The following is a 17,525-nucleotide window of genomic DNA, read 5'->3' on the forward strand; positions in this document are numbered from 1 at the left end:
AGTCATTGTACCATATACTTACCCACAACATGTACTTTGCATGGAATATTAATATTATAGGCATCTGGTACAAACATGTATTCACCCTCATCATCAACAGCAGCACTTGCTATAACAAATCTGTGGATTCTGTAAAAAAAATAAAAGGAAATGAACGTAAATTATTTTTGAAGTCTGCTTCAAGCTGTAAGGAAAAATCTGTGAAGTTTCGGAGAAACTGTGTAAATGTGCAATTTGCAACTGCAAATGTGTAAAATTACTGACTAAAAATCCTTGCTGGCTGATTAGTGGAATTTTAGCTGATGAAATAATGTTTGATTTGTACAAAATATTATTGAGACAACCACCAAAAAATGTAGCCAATTCTAACATATTTTTTTTACAGAAATAGAAAACAACCAGACTTTAATCTCTTTGACACAGGGATTCTGTGCTACTGCCATTAGATTATAATTTGGTTGTTCAAGAAGAAATCTTTAGATGATCCCATGGAGATATTTTTCTGACTTTTATTAGACCATTTTTGTGACAGGATCCAATCTACTATTTCTTTGCCAGAATAACAAAATAATAGAATCATAGAATCATCAGGGTTGGAAAAGACCTTTGAGATTATCAAGTCCAACCATCAGTCCTACAAACCCTAATCACTAAACCATCTCCTGAAACACCATGTCTACCCCTTTTTTGAACACCTACAGGGACAGTGCCTCCACCACCTCCCTGGGCAGCCTGTTCCAATGTCTCACCACTCTTTCTGTGAAGAAACTTTTCCTAGTATCCCATCTGAACTTCCCCTTGTGCAACTTGACCCCATTTCCTCTCATCCTCTCACTAGTCACTAGGGAGAAGAGGCCAACACCCACCTCACTACAACCTTCTCTCAGGTTGCTACAGAGAGCAATGAGGTCTCCCCACAGCAGCCTCCTCTCCAGGCTGAACAGCCCCAGCTCCCTCAGCCTCTCCTCATCAGACCTGTTCTCCAGACCCCTAATCAGCCTTATTGCCCTTCTCTGCACCCTCTCCAGCACCTCAATGTCCTTCCTATCCTGCAGTGCCCAAAATTGCACACAATGCTTGAGGTGCAGCCTCACCGAGGCTGAGTATGGGGGCAGGGTACTTCCCTGCTCCTGCTGGTCACACTATTCCTGATGCAGGGCAGGATCCTGTTGGCCTCCTTGGCCACCTGGGCACACTGCTGCTCATGCTCAGCCGGCTGTCAGTCAGCACTCCCAGGTCCCTCCCTGCTGGGCAGCTCTCCACCCATTCCTCCCCAAGCCAAGAGTGAGCAAAGCACAAGCTTCTCTTACTACCTGTTTCTTCCAGTACAATGATATTTTTACTCTCTTATGACCTGCTGTGGTCATAAGATCTCCACATACTCTGCATGGGCAGAGATACATGGTCTTAGCTGACAAAAACAGAAGCTATCAGAAAAACATACTATATTTAATAATGTCTGACAATTAATTTACTTTACTACTGAGTATTCCATAATAACAGCAACAGCAATGTCAAGAAAAATCAATAGCTCAAGCTTAGAACCACAGCCAAAAGATACAAGATGAAAAATTGCAAGGAGATGTGGCTTTTATGATAAAAATGAATATGTTTGACATACGGATGTTAGGCTTGATGACCAGATAATTTTCAGTGAAGCAACCCCATAGTGGCACATCTCTACAGTGCCATTCCATCAAAAGTCAAGTCAATACACAACAGGCTTACCTTCCTTTGTGATAAAGCTTTACACGGTCACTAGCTTCAACAAGTTGCCCATTTTTGTACCATTTCCCTTCTACGTTCTCAGATATCTCACACTTCAGGTGGATTTCCTGTCCAAGCCTCACAGTCTGGTCTTCTAGTGCAAGTGATATCTTCAGTGGTCTCACTTAGGAAAACAGCAGCAGAGATATTAATGCTGATCTCAACAATAGCTCATGACTCTGTCAGGCTGGCTATTACAACAGTCTTCAAATTAAAAAAATGCCTCCAATAATAAAGTTCTCAAGCCAAAATACCAGCAATATGTATGTATAAGCTACATAAATTAGCCTTTTTTTTGTGTAGTCTGATGCTTTAAAAGGGGTGATCCAAAATACCCATGACCTGACAGAAAACTCCATGGATATTGCCAGTGAAAGAACTAAGCCCAGGATCATAATTTGAATGCTTTCCCCTCTCTGGTGTTTAGATGCTGGAGGTAGAATATTTCTAGCCCCATGAGTCCAGTAAGAAGCGTTCAAGAAGTGAAAGACTTGTGTCCTTAGACATATGCAATAGAAAAAGGATTGCAACCCACCCTTCCTATGATCTAACAGTGATGTTAGTGCTCTCATCACTCTCCCAGCTGATCTCAGATAACTTGGAGACTTACCAAAGTATTTAATCACAGGTCAGGACTGTAGTTCTCAACCTGTTTTGTCAAGCTGGTAGCAAAGGCTGACTGGCCAGTAAGCCTCACTGCACACACTGCTTGTTCTCATGTTTACTAAACTGCCTTAGCTCACCCTACTGACACCCACAGATATTACTAGCTTTTGTAAAACTTGAGTCTGAGAACTGATTCCCCAGTTCACTTCCAGCTTCTGAAATATTAGATGCTGTAGACCAGAGTCCAGGTTGAATACACAGTACTGTCAGTATTCAGTAAATATCCCTGACTATAATCTGACATAGGAAACAAAGAGTGATGGGAAAAGTAGTGGTTTATAGATAGCCAGTTGGAAAATCCTCAGAAGAAGGTTCATGAAAGGACAGATGAGGGAGCTCAATAGCCACGGAGGATAATTTCCAGCTTGGTAGAACAGCATTAACTGGTTGTGCTTAGGATGCCAGTTTGTACAAAACAGTCAAAAGCAGTATGAGTATTCCAAAACAGTCTATGCTTATGCATGGTGTATGAGAACTTTAGGGGATGGGCACATAGATTGCCCTAAAAAACACAGCTGTTTGAAGGAGATATTGCACAAAGAATAGTGAGGAGGCTACACAGTAATGTGATTGTGCCTGTGAGTTCAGGTTAAGTGACCTTGATGCCTGTTGACAGTATGCCTGGTTATAGAATTGGCTATGTCTTACCAACATATTAGTTTCCTGATTTTTGTCTAAAAAGCCTTGGCTTGGCTTTCCTGTGAAAACCTGAAAGAATTAAAGTGAAACAAACACTTGCCTTGAAAATTTTTCTTTGCTAACCTATTATGTTATTTATATATGAATAGTTTTGTTTTCCATCTTAACAAAGTGACAGAATTTCAGGTTTCAAGCAGAACTAGTTCTATTGTTACTACAAATAGGGTCTAAAGGGAAGTAATTGTTCTGGAGATTTGCAGCAAAGAAATTGGCATGGAAGTTAAGTCTCCTTTTAAACCCCCAGGAAAAGGCAAGCTTATTCTTTATTTCTGTAAGCTAGTAAACTGTGACATCCAAATTGAAGAACAAGATGAATGATACTTACAACCAACTGAAAGCTTAGCTTCTGATTGTCCTCCAGTTGTCATTACTGAGTAAACTGCATTGTCATTTTTTGCAGCTTCCTCTATGATCAAAGTGTGTTTTTTACCCTCAACCTTGATCCGATACCGAGACTTAGGGTCATTGGGAAGTTCTACACCATTTCTAAACCTAATGGAAAATAAAGAATTATTATTTTTTCAAAAGAAGTCCTGTGAAAATAAGGCTCCCATAGACTGAAACCTCCAGAGAAGATTTTATAAGACTTAAAGCACAAGAAGAGGTTAAACAAACTCATCCATGAATATGTAAGGGTATTTTTGCTGTTGCTACATTTTAAAATTACTTTATCTTGAGATTTTCTTAACAATTTTCAGGCGCACTGGTATAGAAAAAGGTGTTCCCATTTTTGCTTACAATTAAAATATTCTGGGTTTCATTCTCAGGGAAAGCGGGACCCGTTCAAAGCATGGCTTACCATTTCACATTTGCATCATCCTCAGACACCTCACAGCTCAGTTCTACTCGTTCACCAACATAGGTACTGGTATCCTCCAGGGGTTTCGTCACCAAAATTGGAGGATCTTTACAAAGAGAAAATTTCAGATTTACAATCTCAGAAAACTAAGAGAAAGAGGTTTTCAAGACCATGCTATAGAAAACTATACTACCTTAAAATTCTAATAACAGTCTCAGTGCAGTATTTTTTCTGCCTTAACTCAGAAAAGGAATTACTCATTGAGATGCTAGTAGGAAATGTGCTAAATAGAAAAAAAGAAAACAAAACCACTTCCCCCGTGTTCCCATTTTTGCTTACAATTAAAATATTCTGGGTTTCATTCTCAGGGAAAGCGGGACCCGTTCAAAGCATGGCTTACCATTTCACATTTGCATCATCCTCAGACACCTCACAGCTCAGTTCTACTCGTTCACCAACATAGGTACTGGTATCCTCCAGGGGTTTCGTCACCAAAATTGGAGGATCTTTACAAAGAGAAAATTTCAGATTTACACTCTCAGAAAACTAAGAGAAAGAGGTTTTCAAGACCATGCTATAGAAAACTATACTACCTTAAAAGTGCAGTATTTTTTCTGCCTTAACTCAGAAAAGGAATTACTCATTGAGATGCTAGTAGGAAATGTGCTAAATAGAAAAAAAGAAAACAAAACCACTTCCCCCCCCCCCCCCCCGAGATTAATACCTTCTTTCCATTTCTTTTTATTGACCATTTGTCTGGGCAGGCTAACATAAGAAGCTTACATATGCATCTTGCCACTCATAGATCCTTGTCTTAAAGCTGCTATCATTAGGGCCTCTAGCCCTTTATGCACAATAAGATGATATGATGACATAATGTGGTGCTCTTACTGCTTTAACCCACTCCTGCTGTCAAAACTCAAGTTTATTTAATAGCAAGAGATTGTAAAACAGTTGTCCTAAGATATTTATAGCAACAATGAACTCCATTATTTTTAATTGCTTTCTGAAGTATTTAATTATTTTTTTCTCTCCCTGCAAGTTCTTATTTTCTGTTTATTTTGTTGTTCATGTGTAAGAAATGACATTAATATCAGATTATCAACAGTGTGGGAGAAAAAATGGTGAAGAAATAGCCAGTCATTCATAGCTTTTGATCAAGTCTTCTCTTAAACCTGTGCCACTGGAATGAAAACTAACTGCTAGAAAGAAGTTAAATTAAAAGCTGGAGGGTTTGTGAAACAGATCAGACTGACCAAGAGTATCAGGGCCATCTGGTACCTAAGTGTGGTGTTAGGGAAAGCTATGACAAATGAGTCTCCAAAATGGTTTTACAGTGGTGAAGGGAACCACAGCTTCACTATGTCCCAATTCACAATACAAAATCAGCCATAACCCCATTTCAGGGTTTTGTCTAAATCACAAAACTCAGAATGAGGAAAAAAACAGTCAGGGATCACCGAAATACAGACAAATCCCAAGGGCTGTTAATACAAACACAAAAATATACTGAACCAGATCCCCCCTCTTAATTTCTGTCGTGATCAAAGAAGCCACACTGATTTGCAGCAGGTCAAACAGGAGCAAGCTGATGTAGTTACCTCTCACAAACAGTTCTGTGGAGCATTTCTCATCACCAGCTGTTACGTAATAGCGAGCATCGTCTGTCATTGTACAATTATTGATGAATAAAATTCGCTGGTTACCTTTGTGCTCAAAAATGTACCTATTTGAACAGGAATGAAGCAACATTAGCAAAACTGCTGGACCTCTTTTTTTTTTTTTTTTTTTTTTTACATATGAATTGTTTTAAGGGATTATTAGAGACGAAAATTCTGGGTTTTATATAGAACTGGAAAAATTGCCCTGGGAAACAATCTCCCAGATTCAACAGAAATGTCATTACTTTTTAGAAAAAAGAACTGAGGTGAGGGGTGACAGTAAGCATCTTCTAGCTTAGCCCAAAATCTAATGCTTGGGTGATATGAAAAAATAAAAAAAACTAAAATGAGCAGGCTGTGAAGGATGGCTAATAAAATGGAGTCTAAAACTCTAGAGGAGTAAAGATGAAAATAACCAGTAAAAGGACACCATCCTCATTCCAACACTCTTGATATTTTTGTGAATTATAATAATAGCCAAAGTTAAAAAGTTAATATTATTGGTAGGCCAGATGGCACAAGAGGTCAGTAATGTTGTTTTAAGGAATTATTAGAGACGAAAATTCTGGGTTTTATATAGAACTGGAAAAATTGCCCTGGGAAACAATCTCCCAGATTCAACAGAAATGTCATTACTTTCTAGAAAAAAGAACTGAGGTGAGGGGTGACAGTAAGCATCTTCTAGCTTAGCCCAAAATCTAATGCTTGGGTGATATGAAAAAATAAAAAAAACTAAAATGAGCAGGCTGTGAAGGATGGCTAATAAAATGGAGTCTAAAACTCTAGAGGAGTAAAGGTGAAAATAACCAGTAAAAGGACACCATCCTCATTCCAACACTCTTGATATTTTTGTGAATTATAATAATAGCCAAAGTTAAAAAGTTAATATTATTGGTAGGCCAGATGGCACAAGAGGTCAGTAATGGGATATAGGGTTTTGGTAATGGGATATGGAGCCTTTCACCTTTATGTCACCAGTTTAGATCTGCTCCAGGTTTGTAGTGACCAAACCTCATTAACACCTCACAGCTGCTCCAGCAGCCTGGAAGAAATGCACTGGACCTTTCAATTCAGGTCCTTCTCCTGGAGAGATACGCATATAACAGCCTGCAAACCAGTTCTGAACTCTCATGGCAGATATAGGGGTTATAGAAGATTACCCTCTTTATTATGCATTTTTTGTCAACAATGGATATTAATAAAAAATCCTTTGTTGACTTTTGCAGCAAGAGAAAGAAGCAAACCTGCCCCTTCTCTGTAAGAGAGTTTTTACTAATTACTATTTTTGCATAGGCTGGAGGAGAAAGCTGCTAGGATTTTGTGGTGCTGAGCAACATTTGATGAACATCAAGTTGTTGTGCATTACTGGTTGCACATCGTCATTCCAAGCTGTATCTGTCTGTAGAATGGGATTTTCTGCACCGGGTTGTAGGAGCTTGTTGTGTCCACACTAAAGACTGGGCACAACTTCCAGCCATTGCTCTACCTGTGCTCAAGTGTCTGCACCTGAAAATCCACTTCTAGATTAAGCCAGAGAGTAAACCAATATGCAGGTGATACAGATGATGAAGAAACTTGGGTATACTAGCCCTGTTGCACATGACTGAAGTCACATTGAGCTAGTGGTGGTTGTTGACTTCAGTGTGAGCATTAACTGGGTAGTGGAAGGTGAGACAAACCTCACTCTCCATTCCTCAGGTTGTTTATGAGCCAGATGGATAAGCAGGTGATAATAAACATCTGTCCTCATAGCAACCAATTACTGTAGCAAGATTCTGACCTCCTTCAGAAGACTTATTTACTCACTGTGCTTCCCAACTTTTAAAAAACTACTGAGTAGGAAATAGCTCCATGTTTGGTGAGGATCTTTAATTCTTTTTGCTTGAGGCAAAGGTGCCAATCTGCATTAACAGTTGTGGACATTTCTGGGTCATGAGCAATAGATCATAATTTACATACTTTTAACTTGTAATTAATTCAGAAATAAAGTTGGTGCAACATAAGCAAAGAGATAGACCCGTGCACGTGCCCATATAACTGCTTATAAACAATGAAACCACTTACTTTGCACTTGGACGTATTTCTTGGCCATTTTTATACCACTTGAGTTCCACTGTTGGATCTGCTAGCTCCACCATGAATCTTACTTTACCTCCTTTGTCCACCTGATACGCAGGATCAAGACCTTTGGCAAAAGCTGTAGTGGAAGCCAAGTGTTATTATGAAAAAAGATAATCAGAAAACTACAATTACTGAAATTACATTGCATGAATGCCATAAAAACTGTCAGAATACAGGCACACCATGTTATGCATCACTCTGTATTCTTAGGCTAGTCTGCACGAAACTGTTTATTATTTAGAAACATTAGAAAAAGTGCAAAGCTATGCAGATCTGATTATCCTGACCAAGTTCAAGCTAGTACCTCTTCTGTCTTTGCATTCTGAAAAATATTAGGCAGATGGAGCTTTAACAGCTTGCTGAGAAGTGCTATTTCAGAATAAAATGGTATACAGCTGTGCCATGGGATCATTTCCAATTAATCTGTTACAAATGACTTCTTTATTACCACCACAAGTTAACCAGGCAAAAGTTGTCAGCCTGTGTAGCCTGATGGGGCTTTTCGAAAAAGTTCTGTGAGGTGTGGGAAGGTAGGCCAAGTTGTTCTGGGCAAGGTAACGCCAGGTGCAACTTAAATGTTTCAAAACACTTTAAAATCAACACTTAGATATTGCCAGCCTCAAGAATTAGGCCCAGGGGGCAGATAGCTATGGCTCAAAAATAAATAAAAAAATAATGCCTCGAACAAATTTGTCACATCTAAGTAATTAACTTCTGCTAAGGTTGATGTCATGGACATGTCCGACTGCAGGAGACAATATGTCAATACAACAGGAATAGATATTAAATCTCAATATGATTTTTCATGTATCATTGCAGTGTAAAATTTTCCAGTTTGTAACAGGTGGTGTGGGGGGAAGAACACTCGATTCATCCTGTCGTTACTATAGACATTTCCCCAGCAGCTAGATCCCTTTCTGCAGGGAAAACCCTGACCATTGAAAAATTGTGATATGGCTGGCAGCTCTGTCCTACGCAGCAGGAAACTGGGGAGAGGGACCAGATGGATTGGTCCCAGGGGATGAGATGCTGGAAGATACCCCTTTCATAGAATCACAGAATGTTTTGGGTTTGAAGGAACCTTAAAAACTATCTAGTTCCAACCTTTCTACCATGAGCAGGAATATCTTCCACTAGACCAGATTGCTCCAAGGCCCGTCCAACCTGCCCTTGGACAGTTTCAGGAAGAGGGCAGCCACAACTTCCCTAGGAAACCTGTTGATCCCTTATAGAGCTCCACTGGATACAGAAATTGACCGAGTGGCTCAGCCAAAACCCAAAAGCTCAATTTCTCCCTCCCTCAGCTGTGGCCAGTTATGATGTGAGGTAATGGATAAGGAGGGTATATCAGTCACCTGAATTTGTGGAGGATTTCACCTACATGATAAGAAGTCCTTCAGGAAACCATTGGAACAGCAGATGCATACATTGCATCCAGTTCTGAAATGCTTTCCAGGAACAAGAAAATGGCACAGTAGTATAATGGGTAGTGTGTTGTATCTATATGTCTGTCTATGTGTTTATACATGTTATGCAACACAATGTATATTTTATATACATATATATACACATATACACATAAACATATCTATATTTATGTATGTATTATACCACTCATGCTATATAGTAGAGAAGACAGGCCTGAATATCCTCACACAGCACAGGGTGGCTGATTTTTAGTGTAGGTGGGATTTCAGAAGAAAGTCAGATCAATGAAATTGTGAAGGGCTAACAATGTGTTTGAATTGATATTGTTTTAGAGCAGAAGATATTCATAGATACTAAGAAGGTCTAAGTTCCATACTGTTTGTTCAGGGAACACCTTTCCACATAACTGGGGGACTTTGTTCCAGTTGGAACTGCTGTTTGGCCAAGAAGGAGGGAGGCTTTTGGCAAGCACTGAATGAGATAGGGCATTGACATGAAGCACTGAGGACCAAAGCCACCTTCTGATTAACTCTTTGCAGTAATAAGTCTTGAGTTGAAGCATGCAAGTCCCCTTCACATGAACACGAAGCAAGTTTGGGATTTTATAGTGGGCTGTCATGTTTGACTACTGAACATAAGAATATTCTGCCTTATCCATACCTGCGCTCTTCTTCACTTCCCTGCGCATGCGCTTCAGACGCTTCAACATGCCTCTCAGGTCAGTGATACCATACTGAAAAGCAATCTTCTCATATTCACTGGGTTTCGCCTTCTTCAGGAGCTCCCACACATCTACCTCAGGTTCTTCCTCTTGCTGTTTAACCTCTCTAACAGTAGCAGAATAAAATTATGGAAGAAGAGTTAGTGAGACTTCATCACACCATAAAAAAGGTGATACTGAATCTATGGTGAGGTTAGAAATTATCAAAATATGAAGGCCACTATCATATTTTTTGTATTTCACTTAGTAAGAGTGGAATAGCTCAGAATGACATACACACTTTACACTTCTTCATGGCAGAATTTGGGTATGTTCTAATTTGGCTTTTTCTGATGTATTTACTTATGGAAGTTTTTATATTGTTTCATTATTTAAAAAAAACAACAAACAACTACAGTTTGAAAATGTGGTACTATAATAGCATATGAACTAATCCCACTTAGATCAGTTTTATCCGTTGTAACTCAGGCAGAATCAGTTAAAGCCTATTATGGCATCACTGAGATCTGAGTCTAATGCATACATTTCATAATTTTATAAAAATGCTTTAAAATCCCGAGTCTCTGTAACTCGGGGTGAGCAATGAAAGTACATTGAAATCCAAGGGAATCTTTGCCTGTTCGTAGTTACACTATTGCTTATCAGTTACTTAAAGTTGGCATATGGATAGGAACTGGAGACTTCCACACCAGCTTGGGCTTTGAAGACGAGTCTGTTGGTTTCCATGTTTATTTCAGTCTTAAGGGCAGGAGGTGTTTTCAGAAATCTCTGTGAATAGCATCACCTTTATACAGAAGTTTCAATACTGTATTTACTATCTGCAACTCCAAGCTACGACAACCAATAAAGAGAAGTACAATTATTTTCACAATGGCAGCCATTAAATGAGAGAACAATGGAAGCATCCTAAACAAAATTATAATTTTTGAGATTTACAACTTAGCTCAAAAAAGTGAACTGCTAGAACATTCAGGGAGTTGGAGCAGAAATCCATATGTTTTTCTTCCTGTAAATTCATTAGGATCAGACCAGGATCATTCTTATTTGATATAATTGGTCTGAGAAAATACTTTTGAGAACAGAGTGAGAAAATAAATATTTGAGAAATCAAAAAAGACTGAGCTTTGGAGTGAGTCACTGTTAGAGCTGAGCTATCAAGTCTGACAGAGAATTCTCTTTACCATACACAGAAATAGCACTGGGGATCCCTGAGAGTCTCTGCATGGTTGGATGAAGAGCTATGGAAAACCATTTTGCTATAAGCATTACTAATTTTTGTATTATGCTTGTGTTATTTAAAAATGGGAAAAGATGCTTCTCAGCGAGTAATCTTTGAAATACTTACATTAGAATCTTAGAATTCTTGTTAGACAATCTCAGGTGTGTAATTTTAGGTTTTGTTCCTTTTCCTTGTATCTGGGCTGATGCTTTCTGGAGGGTGACTATGTACAGCCAACACTGGTGTTTCAGTGAGGCCCCTTCTGCGTGGCAGCAAGTTGAGATCAGCTAGTAAACATATCTACAAGCTGACACACCCCATGGAGTGGCATTCTTCTCTCCCAGGGCTGGCTGTTCACCATGCAATGCCTGTCCATGCTAAGGAGAGATACACTCTGGAGGGTAATGTGCCCCTTTAAATCAGGCAGTAGTTGAGAATGAGGATTAGTTACAGTACCCTGATTTTCAACTACCTTGAAATAATTAATTCCAGGCTCTTTTTTTCCTCTTGTGTAAATGGAGAACAAATGTGGACACTTAGAGCAAATCAGCTTTGCTCTGAGACCACAATGATTTCTGCTGTTGATAGTGGGCAAACAGTGCTTGGTACTTCCTAAGCAGACTGACCTCTCCATAAAATCCTTTTCAGATCTTTTCCCTGAAAGATGTGCATGTCATTGAAAAATGTACTTTAAAAAAAAAAAAAAAAAAGGAAAAAAGAAAGGAGGAAAAAAAGAACCTAAATGTTTGAATGTTTTTGAGATCTTGTGCCTTTTTGGAATTTCGTGCCATTACTGATCCATTGCATTGATGAAGCATAACCAGTCACAGAGTGTCAATGAGACAAGGACTGGTTTGTGTTCCTGCAAGATCAGCACGAAATTAGGAAACAGGCAGTAGATAGATTCTATGCATTTAGGTTGCTGTTTGGGGGTTTTTTTTGGTGAGTTTTGTTGTTAGTTGTCGGGTTTTTTTAAAACATGTTTCAATTATGATGCACCACAGGTGAAAAGTCTGGCTCTTTCCTTGGGAATATAGCTATACAAAAGAGAAGGAATACACTTGCATTCCCCTTGAAAAAAACCTGAAATTACCTTTATTTGTCATTGCAAAAATGGATATTAATAGCCACTAGGGCTTAATTAACACTCTTATTAAATTAAACTCAGAAGTATGAGGTTGCATTTCAATGCCTGAAACAAGTGCACAATGAACCAGTTTGACCAATGTCAGATGATGGTGTTTATAAACTAAAACTTTGCTCTATTAACCACACAATAGTTATACTATGTTTATACAGCTATATGGTATTTATGATAGAAAACACATGAGGTACTTGTTAGTGAAGTGGTAGGGACCAGTAAATCACATTTCTCATTCCACGAACCACCAAGACCTCTTACATGCAGCTCCCATATTTTTAATTAAACACCCCACAGGCAGTCATGAGAACTATCATGGCAAGTTGTATTAGTATGATAAAATGTCAAACGGAAGATCCTAATTAGGGATGAGAAGGTTAAAAAACCAAAGACCTGGTGAATTTGAATTGGTTGAGGTGCTCCTTTCACTGCCTACTTTTACTTTAATCTTTTAATTCTATCCTCACCATTATAGCCCATGAGCCCATTGTGAACTATCTATTTAATTAATACTGTATATTTTTCTCTTTTGGAGTAAGTGGTAAATGAGATATAAGATCTAGTTATTTTTCCAATACTCTGTGGTCAGTTGCCATTGATTTCTATGAAATATAGAATTTCCGTGATAAATTAAAAAAAGAAATATGAATTAACTATTTTGACTTAATTTGTTAAAAGAATAAACTGGGCTAGAGGTGTAACTATCATAAAACCAGATTTTTGAGGCAAAGCAGAGAAATATGTGCCCAAGTTTTTCTCCATCACAGCATTTAAGTTGAATAAAACACCATTCAACATCTTTATGCACATAGCAAAACAGAAAGCTACTAAGAATTAACACCAATATTTACGGTTTGAAAACATAATATATTATTTTTTTATATCAGAATGCTTATTAAATCAAACTAAGGTGTACCCTTGCAGTTTTTTACTCCTGCACCAGACTCAATTTTCTGAACTGCTCATCCCTGTGTAGGAAATTGTCCCCCCCTACCCTCCATGCAAACACAAAAGAAATAGCAAGTATACTAAATGTTATTGGCTTCTTTAGGTTGTAGGTATTTTTTTTTCCCAGTGCACTCAAGTCTGAGGTTTCTTTTCTGCACACTTAAAGGTACAATTAACTGAGCATTTGCATGTTATACTATGAGAACAATATTTGGAAAAACAAAAATAAATGAAAGGTCAGAAAATTCTTAATAAGTTATCAGTGCTGCACCTGACTCTTTCTGTGTGTGAACCTAATAGTTTGCAATCCACACCTGCTCACTGCATCACTTGGTTCTCACCTACGTTTCAGGAGACCACTAAAGTCAAGTTCTCCTGCATCCTCTTGTCCTTCACCGCTGTTATTAACAGAAAAACATCAAATCTTTGTTTAATACAGGAAGATTTAGACAACACACATTGCAGACGCTCTATGTCTTATATACTCAACACTGTCTAGACACACAAATAATGGTATAAAATCAACACAAACTTGTATTCTTTTTCACACCAATTATGTTTCCTTAGGCACTTGTGAAAAATAACACAAAGGTTTGTATTGCTTGTTATTATACTTTGATGGCAAATTTTTGTAACTGCATACATAAATTTGCCACAATTTGTGTTAGATTTCAGTAACACAAATAAATGTGAGCTAGTCAACACAACCAGCTTTGTTTTTCTTTTCCAGCATATATGTGTATAAAAACAAAGGGCTTGTGCTGATCTTTTGCTCTGAATATAAAACAAAGATTTGCATTGCTGGATGGTGCTTTTAACAATGCACAGCTGTGCCAAATACTGATTGCAAAGTATTACACTTCAGATTTAACCTTCTCCCTTCTAAATGAAGGGAGAAATGAGTTAAAAAAAGAAGAAACAGTGCATTGTGCATTTTTACAGATAGAATCACAGTCCTGTGAAGATACATTTCTTTCTATAATGTGACCTTAAGCAGTAATACCTTATTATAAAGCACATTTAGACAAAAATACCCTCAATACTGGTGAAAAAGGCAAAATCCTGCAAAAGTTAAGTCAAATGATGCCAATATTTCATCCAAGATGAAAATCAGAAAATATTCAGATATTGGCACCTACTCGGGCAGAATAGTTACTGCAGTCTTTTTAAATTGTGCTCAAGAAAGGAGTGCACCTTGAAGGCAATTTCTTTTGCATTTACCATTTAAATCATATCCCTCTAAATAAAAGCATTTACTTCTTAATCACAGTTTTGCTTGTATGTGCCACTTAACAAAGTACAATTATTTTCTGTTTGTAAAACATGTTCATTCTGAATATTTCTGTCTTTGTAAGAAAATTTTCTCCATAAAATATAAAGATGGCATCTATACAGGTTTGAATAGCTATTTTATCACAAGGTTAATAAAACTTAAGACACAAAACTTTATCTTACATCATCTGCAATGTATTTCTTGTAGGTTTTCTGTAATGATGACCCTATGACACATTTTTTACTATGAGAGGACATAAAAGCAGATCCTGTCTTCTTGAAATCAGTGTGAATTTTCTCTCTGCTTTCAATCAGTACAGGATTTGGGCCAGGAACTTTCATATTGTAGCTGACAACTTTCAGAAAACATGCAGTAGAATATTTTACTAAATGAAAATATAATTTTAAAACCCTCTAAAATCCCATATATCTAATTGCCTTAAATATTCGATTTTACCTTAAAGCAATGACACTGCCATTTCACAGTAGTTTATTTAATATCCTATGTACTGTCTATATATTGTAACTGGCTATTTATTCTAGATATTCTGCCTACTATGAACTACCCTTAACCCTGCTTCTTCAATTTTTATTTACAAAAAAGCCACATTTTTTTTAAAAAGTACTTGATACAACTGTCTGCCAAGATTGATGAATGTTTTGTGTATGCTACCAGCATCCATTACTGAGAAGCTTCGAGGGATCACCGCTGGAAGTTACCTTCTTTTGAAAGCAGATCTGATGTCAATGGATTGAGAAGCTTGGGTTTCTATGAAATAACAGTAATACAGGAATTAAAAACTTAATAGAAAATTAATCTAATTTGTGTAATCAGTGTAAGTAGTTCAGTTTTCTACTAAGTGACTGCAGTTTGTGCTGCTTCTTTGGCATTAAGTTCTGATAAATGCAAAGCTGCTCAGTGCTAATCTAAGTTTAATTAATAGATTTCTCTAACTGCTTTCCACAGTTCTGCATAGCATACCTGTCTCTGTGATGTTTCTCTCCCAGCCCCTTTCTGCCTGTGCACAGGGTCTTCTTTCTGGCTTGTGTCTTGGCATTTTCTCAGTATGTTCAGCATCAATCTTCTCCACAGCTAAAGACTCATGTTGAACATTCTTGGTTGATCCCCATACAAGGGGGATCCCAAGGGTGAATCCCCCTTGTGCAAGTTACCTGTTTGTGGCAACCTAACTCAGATTAGATGGTTCTGGTCCAGAACCAGTGAATGGATGCAGCCAGACTGGCCCTTGACTTGCTGACCACACTACCTGACCTCAGAGTGCCCACACTACCTTTGGGCTGACAGCCATCAATTGCCCCCTTAACTGTGACCAGCTTCCTCTGACTGGTGAAGGAGCAGTCTGGCCTAGGCCTTTCAGTAAGCATGCTTTAGGAGGGTTCAGAACTATTTTGTCCACTCTCTGCTGGTAGTGGCATTTTGGAAGACATTAGTCTTTCTCAGTCAGATTGTGCAGGTATGTGTGTGCTGTTGAACTTGTGGAACTGCTCTCGAAGCCTTTTGGTTAACCTATGCCAGAGTAAGGCCTTTTAACACAGAAGCTGGCAAAGGCACGGCTCTCCAGTGCTGTCCACATTGTGCTGTTCTTTATTTTGATGGAGAGGAGAAGAAGTAGATTTCAGAGTATGATCAGAATGCAAAGCACTGGTGAGCCATGACCACTCCATGTCCTTCTGCTCCGATGCTGCCAGATGAAGCGTCACACTCTGAATACCCCTAAGGCTACCTCTGTCTCAGCCCTAAGGCTACCTCAGAGTCTGATTTGAATTCAATGCCAGGTTTATCTGCCAGCTTTTCTTATTTTTTGATAAGTGTCCCATGCTATCTATCCCAATGTTCATATAGACAATAAATTACAGATACTTAAGAAAATTCTCAGAGTTTTATTCTAAAAATGTTTACTTTAAGAATTACTTCATTTAAAGGTTCTGAACAAAACTAGATGGCATTTCAGGTAAAAACAACAACAACAACAACCACAAAACATTAAAAAACTTTATAAAGCTTTACGAACACAAGTGGAGTCTTACCAGTGACTTCAAGGTCAAAAGAGCAACTATCAAACTTGTCCTTGTAAGATACTTCACAGCGATAGTTGCCTGCGTAGTTTAACTTAGCTTGAATGATATGCATTTCAAATGTGTGAATCTAAAAATCAAACATAATTGTTCATCAATGTGGGGGATACATTTGCACAAAGCAGAAGAGAAAAGATCCATCTTTCTAATAAAGGGCTCTGGAAGGAAACTGGAACTCAGAAATGGCAATGGAAAACTTTGATTTCCCACTACTTGTCCTGAGGTGGAAGAGCCGAAAAGTCTGTGTCTGTGCAGGGTCAGAGCTCACCACCAAATTCTGTGGGAGGGATCCAGGGTTAGAATACACTGCTCTGGAATTTCTACCTGTTGTCTTAAACCAATCTTTAAGCTCTCTTTGGAGCTTTGTCCCCGTAAGAAGGAAAATCAAAAACACACCTTAGTGTGACGCTCAAAGGACTCTTTCAGCTGCAGGTGCTTCCCTGCTTTACTGGCAAGGTCCATCCATTTTCCTTTGAACCACTTAACATTTGGCTTTCGGAGAAGATCTTTGGCTTCTACTTTGGCTATAAATGTAATATTCCCACCTTTTGGAAAGATAAAAAATAGTGCAGTCATTTCGGAACGCGGTTTGTCAGTCACGTCTGTAGAAGTTTCTTTTATTACTGCTCCTTCCAGTCTCAATGTGCTTGCTGTACCACTACAGTATGAATCAGATGAAGTCACACAAGCCATGAAAGTATTGCAGTGTTACAGACATTCATTATTTTTGGTCTGGAATCCTTCATCCCATGTCAACATGGAGCTTGAGACACTGAGAAGCAGGATAAATTAGTTGAGGCAAAGCTCCATGTTGTCATGGGTGAATTGTTCCCAATATTTGAATTCCCTTGACTAAAACAAGCACAGCTATTCCTAGGCCACCAAGCAGTTGTAACGTAAATAAACTCCAGTCTGGAAAAGGAAGCGTAGAGCTCTTTATGCATTTCTGTCTTTGATTCTTTAAGCTGAAAAGCAAGGGGAAAGAG

The 17,525-nt window shown here is 38.3% G+C and overlaps 1 protein-coding gene across 1 annotated transcript in view; it reads right to left on the reverse strand.

Annotated features, from left to right (window-relative positions):
- Positions 1-17,525, reverse strand: part of MYBPC1 (myosin binding protein C, slow type) — a 76,356-nt gene that overhangs the window by 24,440 nt on the left and 34,391 nt on the right. Inside the window, exons 5-15 of the mRNA XM_010005808.1 lie at positions 16,936-17,084; positions 16,492-16,609; positions 15,163-15,211; positions 13,512-13,568; positions 9,802-9,968; positions 7,657-7,789; positions 5,533-5,657; positions 4,332-4,437; positions 3,458-3,624; positions 1,729-1,891; positions 23-129 (exon numbers count right to left, since the gene is read on the reverse strand). Of these exons, the coding sequence (XP_010004110.1) occupies positions 23-129; positions 1,729-1,891; positions 3,458-3,624; positions 4,332-4,437; positions 5,533-5,657; positions 7,657-7,789; positions 9,802-9,968; positions 13,512-13,568; positions 15,163-15,211; positions 16,492-16,609; positions 16,936-17,084 (1,341 nt within the window). The remainder of the gene's footprint in view (positions 1-22; positions 130-1,728; positions 1,892-3,457; positions 3,625-4,331; positions 4,438-5,532; positions 5,658-7,656; positions 7,790-9,801; positions 9,969-13,511; positions 13,569-15,162; positions 15,212-16,491; positions 16,610-16,935; positions 17,085-17,525) is intronic.

Source organism: Chaetura pelagica, unplaced genomic scaffold, assembly GCF_000747805.2.
Source record: "Chaetura pelagica isolate M959 unplaced genomic scaffold, ChaPel_1.0 scaffold79, whole genome shotgun sequence".
NCBI classification, from domain to species: Eukaryota; Metazoa; Chordata; class Aves; order Apodiformes; family Apodidae; genus Chaetura; species Chaetura pelagica.